Source organism: Cynocephalus volans, chromosome 7 (assembly GCF_027409185.1).
Source record: "Cynocephalus volans isolate mCynVol1 chromosome 7, mCynVol1.pri, whole genome shotgun sequence".
Classification (NCBI taxonomy): Eukaryota; Metazoa; Chordata; class Mammalia; order Dermoptera; family Cynocephalidae; genus Cynocephalus; species Cynocephalus volans.
Genome location: NC_084466.1, coordinates 161,566,192 through 161,584,899, shown reverse-complemented (window position 1 = coordinate 161,584,899; position 18,708 = coordinate 161,566,192). Strand labels below are relative to the sequence as shown.

General features: G+C 51.5%; 1 protein-coding gene across 1 annotated transcript in view; it reads left to right on the top strand.

Annotated features, from left to right (window-relative positions):
* Window positions 1–18,708, top strand: part of CFAP46 (cilia and flagella associated protein 46) — a 121,209-nt gene extending 102,501 nt beyond the window's left edge. The window contains exons 51-60 of the mRNA XM_063101626.1: window positions 9,162–9,232; window positions 9,430–9,490; window positions 9,565–9,600; window positions 9,859–9,961; window positions 10,796–10,908; window positions 12,327–12,408; window positions 12,976–13,112; window positions 13,220–13,300; window positions 18,355–18,513; window positions 18,584–18,708. Of these exons, the coding sequence (XP_062957696.1) occupies window positions 9,162–9,232; window positions 9,430–9,490; window positions 9,565–9,600; window positions 9,859–9,961; window positions 10,796–10,908; window positions 12,327–12,408; window positions 12,976–13,112; window positions 13,220–13,300; window positions 18,355–18,513; window positions 18,584–18,708 (968 nt within the window). The remainder of the gene's footprint in view (window positions 1–9,161; window positions 9,233–9,429; window positions 9,491–9,564; window positions 9,601–9,858; window positions 9,962–10,795; window positions 10,909–12,326; window positions 12,409–12,975; window positions 13,113–13,219; window positions 13,301–18,354; window positions 18,514–18,583) is intronic.

Genomic DNA, 18,708 nt, shown 5'->3' with positions numbered 1-18,708 from the left:
GACAGACATTAGCTGGGCCATAAAACCAGCCTCAAACATTTTAAAGGATTCAAACCATGCACAGTAAGTTCTCTGACCACAATGGAGTTAAACTAGAAGCTAATAACAGAAAAGTCTCTGGAAAATCTTAAATAATGGGAAGTAAATATACTTCTAAATAACCCACGGATAAAGGAAGAAATTAAAAGGGAAATTTAGAAGATATTTTGAACTAAATAAAAGTGAGAACGCAGCATATCGTTATTTGTGGGACGCCCCCGGTGCACTAGTTAGGGGGTTTCTGCCACTTAAAAAAAAAGGCCTCAAATCAGTGGTCTCTATTTCTATCTTCAGAAATTAGAAAAAGAAGAGCAAATTAAACCCAAACAGCAGAATAATGTTCGGAAAAAAACAGAGTAGAAATCATTGAAATAGGAAATGGAAAAAGAACAGAGAGAACCAACAAAACCAAAAGCAAGTTCTTCGAGATGATCAGAAAAATTAAAAAACCTGCAGTCAGACTGATGAGGAAGAAAAGAGAAGACAGAAATGATCTGTATCAGAAATGATGGCGGTGATGTCGCGACAGATTCAAGAGATAAAGAGCAGATATTACTAATAATTTTGTGCTTATAAATTAAATTACTTAGATGAAAAGGACAAGTTCGTTGGAAACACAAGCTACCAAAGCTCAGTCAAGAAGAAATAGATGACCTGGATAGGCCTGGATCTGTTAAAGGAACATAATTTCTAGTTTAAAATCTTCCCACAAAGAAAAAGCTCTCCTCCCAAATGGCTTCTACACACATTCTTTTACAGAAATTGAAGAGGAAAGACTACGTCCCAACTCATTCCAGGAGGCCAGTGTTATGCTGATACCAAAACGGATAGTGTCTTGTCCACATGTATTTTACTCCAGGAATAAAAGGGCAGTTTAATATTCAAAATATCAACCAGTGCAATTCACTGTATTAGACTAAAAGACGAAAACTATCTGACGATCCCAATAGATGCAGAAAACACTTGACAAAATCCAGTGTTCATTGCTAGCTAATGAACTCCCAGCAAACCAGGAGGAGGGAGGCTCCCCTGCCCGGTAGGGACACGTGCAGGAGCTGACGCCTGCGTGGGGACTCTCCTCCAGGACGGCGGCGGGCAGGGGCGCCCCCGCTCTCCACGCGCGGTCAGCACTGCACGGAGGCTGCAGCAGGCAAGGAACGGCGAGCACAGGGACAAGAGGGCACCGGACGGGAGAGTCGGGCGCAAAACCGTCCTAACCTGCAAATGGCATCATCTACGCAGAAAACATGATCCAACCTAAAAAGTAAAAAAAGCTGGTATAACTAATAGGTGGGCTTAGCAAGGTTCTAGGATCCAAAGCTCAACATTCAGAGATCTACCGTCTTTCTGCATGCTGCTAACGATCAGAAACTGACATTTCAGACCGCACCGTTGATAACGGCATGGGAGCGGGCGGGGACTGCAGAGAGGTCGGTCAGAGGACACAGCCATTCAGTCCGCATGAGAGATAAGTTCGCGAGATCTACTGTACAACACGGTGACCGAGGCTAATAATAGCGTATTCTCGAAAGCTGCTGGGACAGCAGATTTTAGGTGTCCTCACCTAAAGAAACGGTGGGTGTGTAGGGTGATGCGCGTGTTTCGTTGGCTGAGTTTGGCCATTCCACGGTGTATACATGTTTTGGAGCAGCATTTGGAGCATGATAAATATGTACGGTTTAGGTCTGTCAATTAAAAACATGAATAAATAAATAAATAGTAAAATAATTTTTAAAAATAAAAAGATTGACTATACCAAGTGTTGACAAGGATGTGGAGGGACGGGAGCTCTCCTACACTGTGGTGGGACCGATAAACGGCAGAGCCACCTCGAAAAGCGGTTAGACGTAGGCCCGCCAGATGACCCACCAGCTCTGTCCTAGCTCTTACCAAGAGATGAGCAAGCACGTTCCACACCAGAGCTTGCACAGCGTCTGACGGACATTCCAGCGCCTGTTAGGTGGATAAGCAAATCCCAGTATGCCTATGCAATGGAGTGGTACTCAGCAATAAACAGGAATGAACTACTGGTACGCGCAACAGCATGCATGGGTCACAGAAGAATTGTGCCGGTGGAAGAAGCCAGATTTAAAAGAGAGTACCCAGTGAATGACCCATTTTACAGAATTTTGGAAAATACAGACTAACCTGTAGTTCAGAAAACAGAGGTAGCTTCCCGGGGCTGGGGCTGCGGGAGATGAAGAGGAGGTTACAGGAGCGTTTGAGTCGGCTCTCGGCGCTGGGTCCATGCACGATCTTGACTGTGATTCACGGGTGTGCACGTATGTCAAACCCTATTGAACTGCACACTTCAGACAGACCTAGTTTATTGTCGTCAATTATACCTTAACAAAGCTAAACATCGACTATTTACTGTGCAGTGCTCTGAGACCCTTCCTGTGTCCCCAAGTCCTCATTCAGTCTCCTGTACTCACAAGTGCTTTTTATGAGTGGAATCTTACAGAAAATACAGAAGAAGCAAAATTTGTATCTGGGTCCCCAGAGCTTGGGGGAGAGAGGGTACACGGGAAGCTGTCGCTGAGGAAGGCCGAGTCTGTGGAACAGAAGCCCCGACAGCTGCAATATTCCGGGCAGGACTTTGGACCTCGAGGGGTGTGGAGCAGCTCTTGCAGCCCCTGGTCTCCTTCTGAATCTGCTGCACTGGATACCACATCCACCCCCTGGCCAGCTCCCTCGCGGTCAGCCCCTTCCAGAACCTCAACTGGGCCTCTGGGAGCACCCCGCCTTGTCCCTCACGGCTCTGCCTGGGACAAGCAATACATGGAGTCCCCAGGATGGGGAGGGGGGCAGCGCCTGCCCGCAGAGGGGCAGGGCTGGGGAGCCGTGGGCGCACACGCTAGGCTAGCGGAGGTTTCCAAAGCCCTATCTCTAGAAAAATGCCTGAAGCATAAATGTGTGACAGTGACCCCCAGGTGAAGAAACAGCACTGCCATCCACCCAGTAGATGCCCTCTGCCCCCAGGCCAGCCCAGCCCCTGGAAGCCCCCTCTGTCCTGGCTTTGCGGGAAAGCTGCTCTTGCCCCCTGCTGCCTTTCCCGGGATCCGCACCCAGTGGCAGGTGGCCCTGATTCACCCACCCTGCTGCTGATGGCGCTGCAGCCGCCTTCTCGGAGTTACCAAAGACTGCGCAGGCTGGGTGGTCCAGCACGGCCCCTCTCCCACTTGCACCCCGCCTGCCAAGGAGCTGAGTCCTTGCCCATCCTCACATATGGAGCCCGTGTTCTAGTGTCTTCCGATTTTTTTTTTTTCCTTCTTTTTTTAAGAGACGGTTCTCACTGTGCTGCCCAGGCCAGAGTGGAGTGGAGGGGCTGTTCACAGGCGCAGTCCCACAGCTGACCAGCTCGGACATTCTGACCGGCTGCGTTTCCGACCTGGGCCGGTTCACACCACCTTAGGCAACCTGGGGTCCCCTTCCTGGGAGGTCACCATATTGATACTGAACTCAGTGCAGGCACTCATGGGCATAGTTTGATGTGATCCTGCATGTCTTGCTTTTGTTGCATGTGCTTTTGGGGGTCATATCCAAAAAATTACTGCCAAAACCAATGTCGAGGAGCTTTTTTCATTTTTTCTTCTAGGAGTTTCATGGTTTCAGGTCTTGTGTTTAAGTCTTTAATCCATTTTGAGTTGGTTTTTGTGTGTGGTGTACGACTAAGGTCCAACTTCATTCTTATTGAAGAGATTGTCCTTTCCCCATTGTCTCCTCATCACAGATCCATAGCTGTAAGCGTGTGGGTTTATTTCTGGGTTCTCTACTCTGTTCTGCTCGTCTGTCTGTCTGTGTTTATGCCAGTACCATGCTGCATTGGTTACTGTAGCTTTGTAGCATATTTTGAGGTCAGGTAGTGCAATGCCTCCTGATTTGTTCTTTTTGCTCTGGATTGATTTCGCTGTTTGGGGTCTTTTCTGGTTCCATAAGAATTTTAGGATTGTCTTTCTACTTCTGTGAAAAATGCCACTGGAATTTTTTTTTTTTTTAAAGAAAATGAAATTTCTTGCTTACTAGGTTTCAGGTGCTGGAAAGTTCAAAGTCCAGGGAACACATCTGGTGAGGGTCTTGGTAGTGGCAATGTGACCCAGGGGTCTCACATGGCAGAAAACGGTGGAGCAGAGAGAGAAAACTTCTCATGTGCTCTTCTTTGAAAGCCCTCAGAACCGCACCCCTGACCACCATTACCAATCCATTCACCGTGGCGGGGTCCTACAGTCCAGTCACCTCTTCAAGGCCCCACGTTTAATTACCACAAATAGGATTTCCCACCCTCTTAATACTGTCACAGTGGGGATCAATCTTCTACTACATGAAACCTGGGGGACACAGTCCATATCAACTGCCTATGAATTTAAGGCTTGAGAAGAAGAAAGTAGAATTAATAAAATCCATCAAGGGTTTTAGTTTTATTTTATTTTTTTATTATACACACGTGTGGGTACAGCGTTCATTTTCAGCAGTTGTGTACAGTGTGTGGCGGTCAGATCAGGACCCTTAGCTCAGTCTTCATCACAACACGCGGCCGCTGTTTGTGTCTGTCGACCGGTCCCCCACTGGCCTCCCCTCGCACCTCAGTTTCCTCACTGCATTCGGTCTGTGGATCACGCTGGGTAATGTGGGCATTTTGAAGACACTAATTCTTCCAGTCCGTGACCACAGGGTGTCTTTCCGCTTATTTGTGTCTTCTTCAGTTTTTCTTATCGCTGTCTCCTCGTTTTCAGTGCACGGGTTTTTCACCTCCTTGGTTAGATTTATTCCTAAATATTTTGTTTGTTCTGATGTTATTATAAATGGGATTTTTAAAAATTTCTTTGTCAGATGGTTCATTGTTAGTATATAGAAATGCAACTGATTTTTTGTGTTTATTTTGTACTTTACTGAGTTTGTTTATTATTTCTAGCTGTTTTTGTGGAGTCTCCATGCCGAACAGGCGCGGTGAGGGGGCAGCCTTGACTTGCTCCGAGCTTAGATGGAGGCCCCTCTGTTTCTCCCCAGAGTGTGATGTGAGCTGTGGGCTTGTCATTTGGGGTCTCTTTTAAAGACAGTGAAGATATTCTCATGTACCTCTTATTTTGTCTTTCTTGCTTTTATCTGATCTTCATCTGAGATTGGTTTTTGTGTAGTGTGAGATGGACTTTGTTTATCCACACGGTCCGTGCGCCATTTACAGAAACGACCTGCTCTCTCCATGGCTGTGCGTTGCCAACGCAGCCGTGACAGGGGTCAGAGGCGAGTGGCGTCCGGGCTGGACGCCCTCATCAGCAGAGCACGCACCAGGGTCCTGCGCAGCCGGACCCCTGCGGCCTGCGAGCACGCTGCCTTGCATGACAGAAGGGGCTTTGCGGTGCGGATGCAATTAAATATCTTGCAGTGGGGGGATTATCTTGGATTATCTGAGTGGGCCCATGTGATGACAAAAGTCCTGATTGGGGGGGAGCAGGAAGGGCACAGGAAGAGGGGCTGGAAGACGCTGCACTGCTGACTTTGAGGATGAGGGACAAGGCCATGTGGCTCAGGAATGTGGTGCCTGAGAAGGTGGAAAAGGCAAGAAACGATCCTCCTAGAGATCCTGAAGGGATCAGCGACTTCTGACCTCCAGAGCCGTAGGATGGAAGGATTCTGAGATGGGTGGAGGGACGGAGGGGGTTGAGGAGTGGCAGGTCAGATAAAGGGCACAAAGAAAAATCATCATTTGCAATAATGAATATGCTAATAATAACTGATAAAAATGTTTTTTAAAAAAGAAAATTTGTATTGCTTTAAGCCCCTGTATTTGGCAACATGTTAACAGCAGCAACGAGACGAACAGAAACTCTCCCCACAGGGTAGCGAAACTGCCAGCTCATCAATTTAAGTCTTTTCAAATGTGCTTCTGAGCGGTCACAGGGAGGTGCTGCAGACCCAGAGGGCACAAGTGTCCTCAGAGCCCCGACCTGCAGAGTCCAGGGCACCGCTTGAGCGTGAGGTAGTCGCGTGTAAAGCTTTAAGGAGACCAAAAGAACAGAGTCGCTGTACAAGTTCCAACCAAAGAGAAGGAAGAGTGGACAAGAAGAGCAGACAAGCGTGTCACCTCATCACGTGACGAAGCGCGATGGCGAGAAGCAGAGAAGCACGTGGGGAAAAGCAGGACGAGCAACGCTCAGAGAGCGATGTGACGGAAGCTGGCCTGTCTCTACCAAAACCAGAAAAGTTAATCAGCCTGCCCTGCCAATCAAAAGACATTAGATTAAAAGGTGTCAATCCCGTGCTGTTCACAAGAAACACACTACAGAAGGGACCCGTGGCTAGAAAGCAGAAGGATGGGACAGGAATGAACAGGAGTCAAAGGAGAGCGCTCTGTCCCCGTCAGGCAAACGTGCTCAGAAACCACGGGCCTCAGTGGCAACCGGGACCTACTGGGAAAGGTTTGGCTCATCAGGAATCTAAACAGCCTCAAGTAGATGAAGCAAAAGGTGATGAAAACCGCAGGGTGTGACTGTCGGATCTGTCCAGACTCTGGGAGAGCTCGACACAGCCGGACGACTGGTAGGTCAGACAGACAGATAGAGCAGAAATAGGGAGGACTCTGGACGACACGACTGTATTAGTCTGTTTCTGTCACTTATAACAAAACACTTGGAACTGGGTAATTGGTAAGAAAATGAAGCTTATTGCTTACAGTTTCAGAGCCTGGGAAGTCCAAAGGGTCGGGAACACAGCTGGTGAGGGTCTTGGTGGTGGTGACAGTGACCCAGGGGCCTCACATGGCAGAAATGGTGGAGCAGAGAGAGAGCGAACCTCTCACACGCTCTTCTTTGAAAGCCCTCAGAACCGCGCCCCTGACCCCATTACTAATCCAGTCACTACTGCTCAGTCCTGCGATCCGATCACCTCTTCAAGGCCCCACTTTTCAATTATCATAATAGGATTTCCCACCTCCTTTCACCTGTCACAGTGGGGACTAAGTTTGGGGGGGACATTCAACCTAAGGCAACAATTAACAATCTTGGCTTAATGGAAACTCTGTGCCTAAAAATTCATGTTCTTTTCAAGTACACATGGAACCATCACAGAATTGAAAAGCAAGTCCTACCAAGTCTCAGAAACGCGGCAAAGAGCCCCATCTGAGGCCGCGGTGTGATTAGGGTAGAGGTCAGGTACTCCACGCATCCGAAAACTAAAGAGCACGCGTCTAAACACCTTATGGGACCCAGAAGAAATGAAATGACCACGAAAAGTCAAAAATTAGTGGGATATTACTAGAGCCAAACTTAGAAGAATATTTTAGCTTTAAATGTTTATATTAGAAAACGAAAGGAGTTGGAAGTGTCTGCCTATGGAAGGAAATGAGGCAAAATGTATAAAACAATGAGTTTATTTGGGCCAAAGTTGAGGACTGCGGCGCGGGGAACACAAGCCCACCTTGCCTTGGATCTGTGCTCCACGTGGCGGCAGGGGCGGCAAACGAACTTCCAAAGGGAACAGGAGGACCTTAGAGGGGCAGCTCCAAGTTGTCTAAAGCTCCCGTTGGTTCACTAAAGTAGTATGAGCTGCTGACTGGCTGTACAGGGCTCGTCGCATCATAAACCCAGTAACACTGCAACAAAAAAGAGTGAGGGTCACTGTGTACAGTTAGTGATAACATTCGGGTAATCTGTACCCACACGTGTGCCAGGTAACCTGGAAAGTGCTACTAGAATGTGCTCTGTAGCAATCACCTGGGACACGAGCAAGGGGACATAATGAACGCTGCCTGTCGTATCTCTCCGAGCCTGACACGTTTAGCAGATTTTGCAAAACTCAGATTGCTCTGAGCTACTTTTCTTCCTCAGAAATGTATAAAACTAAGTACCTAATTTAAAAACGTAGGGCTAGAAACAGAATAATCCCCCAAAAGCAGAGGGGGACATAATAAGCACACGAGCAGACACCATAAACTAGAAGACAGAGATGTAAGTAAAACAGGGGGGACCGACAGGGACAAAGTGGGAAACACTCATCAAATAGGCGCGTTTGTGAGGATGATCAAGGAAAAAACAAGCGAGACACAGATGAGCAACGTGGGAATAAAAAGAGACACAGACTCTGAAGATGCATCGGAGACTTGAAAGGTGACGGGAGAGCCGTGAACTGCCCCGTGTGTGCTTAAGAGACGTGAGCAGCACAGACAAAGCACCAGAAGGAAAAGCCACAGATTCAAGAAGGAAAGGAAAACAAGTCGTGGAACCCATTTTAGGAAAAAGAAAGCAATAGGTTAAACCTCCCCAAAGAACACACCAGTTGTACCGTTTTCCACTGAATTTTACCAAAGTTTCAAGAAATGGATGATGTCAACCTTATGTCGTCTCCCCAAGGACAGAAAAAAAGGGACACTCCGCCCACGCCTCGGTAGGACAGTCCGGCTCCAAACTGCTCAACAACAGCACGAGAAAGAAACAAAACGTCAGCCTTCCGTCCCTGGGTTCCCCTTAGGACCCTACAGCGGCCACGGGTGGCAGACGGGGCCCCGCTTGGAGCAGCCCCTCGGTGCACAGCAAGAGCACAGACGGCACGTGCACGTGCCTGATGGGCCAGCGGACGAACCCCTCCTCCGCTACAGCGACCTGTGGGGCCAGAGCGAGCCCCTCCGTCATGGGCGCCCCGGGGCTCGAGAGAGGCGAGGAAGAGAGGAAGACGCTGTCACCGTCCCCAGGCACGTGGCCGTCTGCACAGAACCAGAGAGCCTGCAAGCCACCAGAGAAGTCCAGTGTAGAAGGGAGAGGGTGTAAATCCTGTGCACGGGGCACTGGAACTGGCGGGGCCAGCCACGGCAGGCACACTGGTGAGTGCCCAGCGTGGTGTGTGAATGGGCAGCAGTGGCCTGGGAGCCTTTGGAAGCTGGTCCTTTCTTGAGGACCTTTCCCGGCCCTGTGAGCTTTTACGCTTGAGAAGTGATTGTCATTTTACCTTTACAAAAATTAAAAACAACTCTTCTCACGACTTATTTTTTAAATTGGGGTGAAATTCACATAGCCTAAAATTAACAGCTGAAGCGAACGGTTCCGTGCGCATTAGTGCCTGCGCCGAGCTGAGCGGACAGCAGCTCCTCCGACAGCCGGGACTCCAGCACCTCTTTCTGTTGTCCTCGACAGAAGGCGGCGCAAGAAAGGAGGGCAAAGGCAGTGATCTCAGAAAGAGAAGTCCAGCAAAGAAGGGCAAGAAGGTAGGTCGGGGCACGGGCTCCCTGCTGGCCGTGGGCGCAGGGCCCAGGGGGCCTGGGGCCTGGGATCAGTCGGCACCTGCTGCCTCTGGCACATGGATCACACCTGGTGGACACCCCCTGACTCTGGCAGGAGGGGGGTCTGGCCTGGGCCCAGGCAGGGCACATCCCCAGCGAGCTGTCCTGTGTCTGCTGTGCAGGGCGGCACCCCCCGGACGGTCCCCCCAGACTGCATTATCGTGGACTCCGACAACTTCAAGTGTATCCTTTGATGGCCCTGGTGGCCCCAAGACCCCTCAGCCCTGCGCCCTTGTTTTCCCTTGACCAAGACCCAGTTGTCGTGGACCCCTATGCGGAGGCCCGGGACAGGGGTGAGTGCTTCACGCGCTGCCCCCTCATCCCGCAGCCCTCGGCTCACCCAGGGCTGCTTCCAGTACTTTTGATCTTTGGGTTTTTTTCCTTTTGCTAAACAGTTTTAACAACCTCTCCACAGGTGGCTGGGGGGACCCACACTCTCACCTGCATTAGATGTTGACCCAGTGCGAGGGCTGGGTGGGGGGCCAGGGACCTCAAGCCCTCAGGGCTCCCGTGACAGAACGCCCTGTCCTCTCCGGCAAATCTCCTTGCAGGGATGCTGGCTCCTGTCTCCATAACCCGGCAAATTTTGGAAAGATTCCGAGACTCGTTCACTTCGCGCTGGGTGGGGCATCTGGGAAGCAAGAACTTCCTCAGGTTTGGGTTTCGGTTTTCGGGTCTCAGGAACCAGGGGGGTGGCCAGACCCTCTTCCTCCATCCCTCCCACTCCCCGCTCCCCCAGTTTGTCCTGTAAATCCCCCCAGCACAGCCCAGTGCTCGCAGAGACCGGGCGGGGGGCTCTCCTGTTAAGCTACTTTACAGATGGGAACCTGGGGCCCCCAGGGTCATGCAAGGCCGAGCAGCAGGGTCTGTCACTTAACCCCCAGCACTGCGGCCTCTCCCAGCCCCACTCCAGGTTCCGCCCTCCAGTGACCTCGCGGTTCCATGGGTCTGAGCCCCCTGAGCCCCATACAGCCACACCCAGGAGCGGCAGGAGGGAGCGCCACAGGGGCGGGGGGAGGCAGGAGAGCAGGGCCCTGGTCTGGCCACAGTCCCCATTTGGGGGTGCCGCGGGTGCCTTGGGAACCTCAGCTGTTTGGCCATCAGGGAGGCCCCTTCTAACAATTCCCAGAGCCAGCAGCGCCCGAGAGATGGGCTTTATTCCAGGACAGGGTCCATTCCCAGGATGAGTCCCTGGGAACCCCGAGTCGGGACAAAGGACAGTGGGAGGTGATGGCACGTTTGGTTCTAGTGCAGCAGGGGGTGGGTGCAGCCCGCACGGGCCTTCTCTGCTTCAAGCATACGAGGGCACTTCAAAAAGTTTGTGGAAAGGCAGAATTGAAAGATAGTACGAATCTTTCTGCGAGGTTTTGAAGTGTCCCCACACACCTGGGGAGGTGCAGGCCTGACGCTCCTGGGACGGGTTTGGTAACAGGCACCTGATTGCACAGACATCTGCTGCGTCCGCCAGTCACTTCTCTCCCTTTGCAGCCAGGCCGAGTGGGAGCAGGTCCTGGGCAGCTGCAGTGGCTTCTTCTTCTACGGCATGGAGGGCTTCCTGTCACATGTGCTAGTGGAGAGGTTGGTCGCCATGAACCTGCAAGGTGAGACTCTCTGCCAGGACCTGTGGGGGCGAGGTGAATCCACAGGGAGGACAGGGCAGGCCCATCGTCCTCTGAAGAAGGGGCCAGAGGGCCCGGGATGTTTTAGGAAGGCACAGGCCCACCCTCCCCAACACCCACCACTGGCCCTCTGGCCCTCTCTGGCACAGTCCGTCCTCCTGGCTGCAGACTGGCTTCCTCTGCATGGTCTGCACAGGCTCAGTAGCCATGGGCCTCTGACCCTCATACCCACAGCTGCCAACCTGGGAGGGTGTCTGTGGCCCCCAGGACACCCTGTGTGACGGCCTGGCCTGCCCCCGTGACCTCCTCCTGACAGGGTTGCTGGGTGGCCTGCCACCGTGCACAGTGACTGGGGCCTTTTCAGGGGCCCTGGGAGACATCCCCTTCACCCCTCACAAGGTGCAGTGGCCCCTATGGTGGCAGCACAAGTGGGCACAGGGTGCCCAAGCCCAGCACTGTCACCTGGTGCCCAGGCCTGCTTTCCAGGCCCTCTGGCTCCAGGGCCTGCCGGGGCAGATGAGGGTGGGGCCAAGTAGGACCCCTCCCCACTCTGTCAGCATGTCACTTGGAAGCCGACTCCTCATCTGGGTGGAGGTGGAACCAGGGCATCTTTGAAGGCTTAATTCCTAGCACAGTGGTGAGTCGAGCAGAGGAGACCGTACATCCACAGGCTGCACGCAGAGTGGAGCCTTGCCAGGGTGCCCAGGCTTTGTCCCTGCATGGCCAGACATTGTACCTGTGGGCACAGCCCCCGAAGTCCACTCTTGGCCAGGCCAGGAGGGGGTAGGCAGGGTCCCCTCTGCTCCTGAGGGGCTCCCTGCAGACCACACACCAGGGTTGCCTTTTGGACACTGGCACCTGTTTTAGTGGGCACACCCAGCCAGGGTGACTAACTTGTTCCTGTGTGCCTGGAACTGTCACACCCCAGCATCCCCAGCAAGCGCCAGCCCTCTACCAGAGCACGCAAGGAAGCAACACTTCTCCAGCTGGCCTGCCCCCCCTGTGCCCAGCTCAGCCACGACCCCCAGCGTGGCAGGTGTAGGCAGAGCCGGGCATTGGTGCAGCCTCGAACACCATCAGTGTGGAATGCCGGAAGCTTCCAGGAGTGATGGGGGAGCTGAGACCTCCCTGCTGAGCAGGGGAGCCGCAGGAAGCCCCGGAGCAGGCTTTCTGCCATGTCCCATTGTCCGGCCCAGTCATTCTGAGGAGGCTGTGAAAGGCGTGGGGCTCCGGAAGCAAAAAGTGTCCACGTGTCCATGTGTGGCCACTGGGTCTCTAAAGGCCAGGCCTTGAGCTGATTGGCCAGCATCTCTATGATCCACCCAGTTCTGGGGCACAGGGCCCTGGGCACAGGCCCATCGGGCCACTCAGCTGCTGAGCCAGCCTTCTGTGTCCTGCAGAGTGCCAGGTGATGGTCCTGCTGGACCGGACGCAGTCCTTCAAGAGCATGCGGCGGCAGATGGCTGTCTCAGAGAATAAGAGGTGCCTGACGTCCCCTCTGCACCAACAGGAGCTGACAGCTTGGGGCCCCTGATGGCCAGGGGCAGCCTTGGGGAGGGGCGACACATGAGTGATAGGTGTCCCTACACCCCTGACAGGAGGAGCTCCACAAGGGAGCAGGGGCTTGTGCTCTGAGGTCCCATGGTCTTCCCAGATTCCCCTCCCTGTCAGAGGCCCTGGGGGCATGTGGAGGAGGTGGTGCCTAGTCAGCAAGGACCAGGCGGGGAGGGCAGGCACAGCCCAGCAGCTCAGGTGGGGAGACAGAGGGGCAGCTGCTTGGGAGGCCACCCTAGCAGCAGAGCTGCCTGTCACACACACCCTGGGCCCGTGTGTGCTGCTGGGGAGCAGGGCCTTTCCCCTCTCAGTGCGGGCTTCCACTGCTGCGTCCAGCCCATGCTTCTTGTTAAGTGGGCACTTAACTGTGGTGGGAAGAATTATTTCAAGAACTGTAAGAGCTGTCAGTCCAACAGTTGGCCCAGTTCAGGCTGTGGATGGGAGTGGGCTCGGGCCAGGCCCCTTGGCACCAGCCCATGAAGCGCGGTCCTGCAGCACATCCCAGCTATCCTTGGAGGAGCCCATTGAGACTGCCATCCTTCTGAGCCTGGTGGGCGTCAGGAGCATCGTGGCAAACCAGTGGCCAACGCTGTTGCAGGACAACGCGCTGCGGGCCAGCCTCCTGTGGGAAAGTGAGTGGGCACTGCACACCTTGCCTGTCCTGCAGCCCCTCAGGGCCACCTCCCCGGAAGCCTGCCAAGGTGTCCATGGCCCATCTGAGGGGATGTTTCTACCCTAGATCTGCTGACCTTTGGCAAGCCAATTGGGAAAGTGGTCCGTCTCCTTCAGAAGATGGAAGGCACTGAGATGGTTAACCAAGGTAAGGTAGAGGCCGTCCATCTTCATTGTGTGTCCTGCAGTGACCAACACCCTGCATCCACTCAGCCCCACAGGGATAGGGTGGGAATACCAGGACACTAACTCAGAGTCAGAAAGGGGAGAGTGTGTACTTGTTCAAAGGCAACCGCTGTTTCTGCACAGCCTCGCAGGTGAGCACATGCTGGTGGGGAACATCTGCCAGCACGGCCTTCTGCAAACAATGGCCTACAGTGAGGTCCTGCACCAGAAATCCTTAGCAAAAAGCGTATCTGTCACCAGAACTATTTGTTTCTCTTAAACAAGTCTACTCACACAAGTTAAAGCTCAGTACACTCGCTGGGAACAGATAGAAAAATCCCGGTGGCACCTGTGACCAACCCCTCTTCCCAGAGTGAGGATGTGTGGGTGTTAGCCACCTGGGCTGGGTGGGATGCAGGCCATGGCATGCCAGCTGGGTGGCCCTGAATGTGGCCAGCAATCCTTAGCCAAGAGAAGGAGCCTCCCACACTGAGGGCTGTGTCCCATTAGAATCAAATAACAACTATCCAGTCTGTCGTCCTTGAGTTCCCAGCACTCTGTCAGTCTCACAGTTTCACAGGTGTAAAGTCTGCGCAAGGGGCACACAGCATGATCCATCCTCAAATACAACCAGGGTGGACCCCCACCACTCACCCTTCAGAGCCAACAGAACCCTAGTGCCAAACTGTGACATCAGCCACAACAGAAGACCTGCAGACACATTTCACAGGGGGATACCAGGCTGGAAAACACTGAATAAAACACCAGTTAGTAGTATTTTGTGATACATTAAAGGAATAATTTACAATAACTAAGTAAGACTCACCCCAGGATGATTTAAAATCATGAAATCCTCAATACATACAACCCGAATGGAGCTTAACATTCAAAAAATCATATTGTACCCAGTGCCTGGGGTGTAGTTGCTAAACTATAAATGTTTGTTGAATGAGTGAAGTAATGAGTGAATTAATGAGTGAAGGAGTGATGAATGAATGAGTGAGTGAACGAGTGAGTGAACGAGCAAGTGAGTGAGTGAGTGAGTGATTGAGTGAATGAATGAGTGAGTGAGTGAATGAGTGACTGAGCAAGTGACTGAGTGAGTGAATGAGTAAGTGAATGAGTGAGTGAATTAGTGAGTGAATAAGTGAGTGAGTGAGTGAGTGAGTGAGTGACTGAGTGAGTGAGTGAGTGAATGAGTGAGTGAGTGAATGAGTGAGTGAGTGAGTGAATGAGTGAGTGAGTGAGTGAATGAGTGAGTGAGTGAGTGAACGAGTGAGTGAGTGAGCGAGTGAACAAGTGAGTGAGCGAGTGAGTGAGTGAGTGAGTGAGCGAGTGAACGAGTGAGTGAGAGAGTGACTGAGTGAGTGAGTGAGTGAGTGAGTGAATGAGTGAGTGAGTGAATGAGTGAATTAGTGAGTGAGTGACTGAGTGAGTGAGCGAGTGAACGAGTGAGTGAGAGAGTAACTGAGTGAGTGACTGACTGACTGAGTGAGTGAGTGAGCGAGTGAACAAGTGAGTGAGAGAGTGACTGAGTGAGTGAGTGAGTGACTGAGTGAGTGAGTGACTGAGTTAGTGAGTGAGTAAGTGAATGAGTGAGTGAGTTAGTGAATGAATGAGTGAATGAGTGAACGAGTGAGTGAGTGACTGAGTGAGTGAGCGACTGAGTGAGTGAGTGAGTGAATGAGTGAGTGAGTGAGTGAATGAGTGAGTGAGTTAGTGAATGAGTGAGTGAGTGAGTGAACAAGTGAGTGAGTGAGCGAGTGAACAAGTGAGTGAGCGAGTGAGTGAGTGAGTGAGTGAGCGAGTGAACGAGTGAGTGAGTGAGTGAGTGAGTGACTGAGTGAGTGAGTGACTGAGTGAGTAAGTGAATGAGTGAGTGAGTTAGTGAATGAATGAGTGAATGAGTGAACGAGTGAGTGAGTGAGTGAATGAGTGAACGAGTGAGTGAGTGAGCGAGTGAGCGAGTGAACGAGTGAGTGAGCGAGTGAACGAGTGAGTGAGCGAGTGAGTGAGCGAGTGAATGAGCGAGTGAACGAGAGAGTGACTGAGTGACTGAGTGAGTGAGTGGTGAATGAGTGACTGAGTGAGTGAATGAGTGAGTGAATTAGTGAGTGAGTGACTGAGTGACTGAGTAAGTGAGTGAGCAAGTGAATGAGTGAGTGAGAGAGTAACTGAGTGAGTGACTAAGTGACTGAGTGACTGAGTGAGTGAGTGACTGAGTGAGTGAGCGAGTGAACGAGTGAGTGAGAGTGACTGAGTGAGTGAGTGAATGAGTGAGTGAGTGAGTGAGTGAGTGAGTGAATGAGTGAGTGAGAGAGTGAGTGAATGAGTGAGTGAGTTAGTGAATGAATGAGTGAATGAGTGAATGACTGAGTGAGTTAGTGAATGAATGAGTGAATAAGAGTGAGTGAATGAGTGAATTAGTGAGTGAGTGACTGAGTGACTGACTGAGTGAGCGAGTGAACGAGTGAGTGAGAGTGACTGAGTGAGTGAGTGAATGAGTGAGTGAATGAGTGAGTGAGTGAATGAGTGAACGAGTGAGTGAGTGACTGAGTGAGTGAGTGACTGAGTGAGTGAGTGAGTGACTGAGAGTGAATTAGTGAATTAGTGAATGAGTGAGTGAGTTAGTGAGTGAATGAGTGAACGAGTGAGAGTGAGTGAGTGAATTAGTGTATGAGTGAGTGAGTGAGTGAGTGAGTGAATTAGTGAATGAGTGAGTTAGTGAATGAATGAGTGAATGAGTGAACGAGTGAGTGAGTGAATGAGTGACTGAGTGAGTGACTGAGTGAGTGACTGAGTGAATTAGTGACTGAGTGAGTGAGTTAGTGAGTGAATGAGTGAACAAGTGAGAGTGAGTGAGTGAGTGAATTAGTGAATGAGTGAGTGAGTTAGTGAATGAATGAGTTAGTGAATGAATGAGTGAATGAGTGAACGAGTGAGTGAGTGAGTGAATGAGTGTGAGTGAGTGACTGAGTGAGTGAGTGACTGAGTGAGTGAGTGAGTGACTGAGTGAATTAGTGTATGAGTGAGTGAGTGAATTAGTGAATGAGTGAGTGAGTTAGTGAATGAATGAGTGAATGAGTGAACGAGTGAGTGAGTGACTGACTGAGTGAGTGAGTGAATGAGCGAGTGAGCGAGTGAATGAGCGAGTGAGCGAGTGAATGAGCGAGTGAGCGAGTGAATGAGCGAGTGAGTGAGTCAACGAGCGAGTGAGCGAGTGAGTGAGCGAGTGAGCAAGTGAGTGAGTGAATGAGTGACTGAGTGACTGAGTGAGTGAGTGAATGAGTGAGTGACTGAGTGAGTGAGCGAGTGAACGAGTGAGTGAGAGAGTAACTGAGTGACTGAGTGACTGAGTGAGCGAGTGAACGAGTGAGTGAGAGAGTGACTGAGTGAGTGAGTAAGTGACTGAGTGAGTGAGTGAGTGAATGAGTGAGTGCTGAGTGACTGAGTGAATGAGTGAATTAGTGAGTGAGTGAATGAGTGAATTAGTGAGTGAGTGACTGAGTGACTGAGTGAGTGAGCGAGTGAACGAGTGAGTGAGAGTGACTGAGTGAGTGAGTGAGTGAGTGAGTGACTGAGTGAGTGAATGAGTGACTGAGTGAGTGACTGAGTGAGTGAGTGAATGAGTGAGTGAGTGAATGAATGAGTGACTGAGTGAGTGAGTGAATTAGTGAATGAGTGAGTGAGTGAGTGAATGAATGAGTGAACTAGTAAGTGAGCGAGTGAATGAGTGAATTAGTGAGTGAGTGACTGAGTGACTGAGTGAATGAGTGAGTGAATTAGTGAATGAGTGAGTGAGTTAGTGAGTGAATGAGTGAGTGAGTGAGTGAGCGAGTGAACGAGTGAGTGAGAGTGACTGAGTGAGTGAGTGAGTGTGAATGAGTGAGTGAGTGAGTGAATTAGTGAATGAGTGAGTGAATGAATGAGTGAATGAGTGAACGAGTGAGTGAGTGAACCAGTGAGTGACTGAGTGACTGAGTGACTGAGTGAATGAGTGAGTGAATTAGTGAATTAGTGAATGAGTGAGTGAGTTAGTGAGTGAATGAGTGAACGAGTGAGAGTGAGTGAGTGAATTAGTGAATGAGTGAGTGTGAATGAGTGAATTAGTGAATGAGTGAGTGAATGAATGAGTGAATTAGTGAATGAGTGAACGAGTGAGTGAGTGAATGAGTGAATTAGTGAGTGACTGGGTGAGTGAGTGACTGACTGACTGACTGAGTGACTGAGTGAATGAGTGAATGAGTGAGTGAGTGAGTGAGTTAGTGAATGAATGAGTGAATCAGTGAACTAGTGAGTGAGTGACTGAGTGAGTGACTGAGTGATTGAGTGAGTGAGTGAGTGATTGAGTGAGTGAGTGATTGAGTGAGTGAGTGAGTGAGTGAGTGAGTGAATGAGTGAGTGAATGAGTGAATGAGTGAGTGAGTGAGTGAGTGACTGAGTGACTGAGTGACTGAGTGACTGAGTGAGTGAGTGAATGAGTGAGTGAATGAGTGAATTAGTGAATGAATGAGTGAATGAGAGAACGAGTGAGTGAGTGAATGAGTGAATCAGTGAATCAGTGAGTGAGTTAGTGAATGAATGAGTGAATGAGTGAACGAGTGAGTGAGTGAGTGAGTGACTGAGTCATTGGGACCCGCATGTTCCTGTGCAGTGGCGCAGAGGAAAGTGCTCCCCATACGGCTGCGTGACACTGTTGCTGCTTGACACTAGTCTAGAAGTTCTGGTCATTGTGGTAGTGACATGAGCCTGGACAAGTGAACGAGTGTGGAGGAAGAAGGGCCAGACGCAGGTCATCTCCAGGGCGCTGGTCACAGCCAGCTGCCAGCAGGAGGCGGGAGGCTCCCGGGTGCTAGACGCGTTGCCCACGTAGAGCAGCCCCTGCACCAGGTGTGGTGTGGAGGGAGAAGTGTGGGCTTTGGGGTCAGGCCAGGGTCCAGTCAAACCTGCCTGTCACCCCTGGCTGTGTGGCTGATGGCCTTCCTGTCCTGGGTGTCCTAGTCTGTTAAGGCTGTGACAGCAGTGTCCACGCCTCAGCTGTAGTGAGCAACGTGGGTGGTTGGCTCTGCCCGGTAGCAGATGCCACCTGCGGCCTGAGCTTGGGTCGACCCTGTTGGGAGACCTCGGCGGGTGGCGGTGTAGTCCTCACGGTGCCCTGGAGCCAGAAGCACCGCCCTGCCCCTCGCGCTGAACATGGTGCGGGGCCGGGATGTGGCGCTCCCGGGGAGCCTTGGGTTTCACGAGCTCCCCGTCCCACTCTCCACAGATGAGGCTCATCACATCTGGAAGGACAAGCTGGCGATCCCGCGGCCACAGCTCCAAAGCTCCGAGCTGCTCCCCACCGCTCTCAACTTGGTCCTGTACGGGCTGCCGCACCAAGCCATCGCGTGA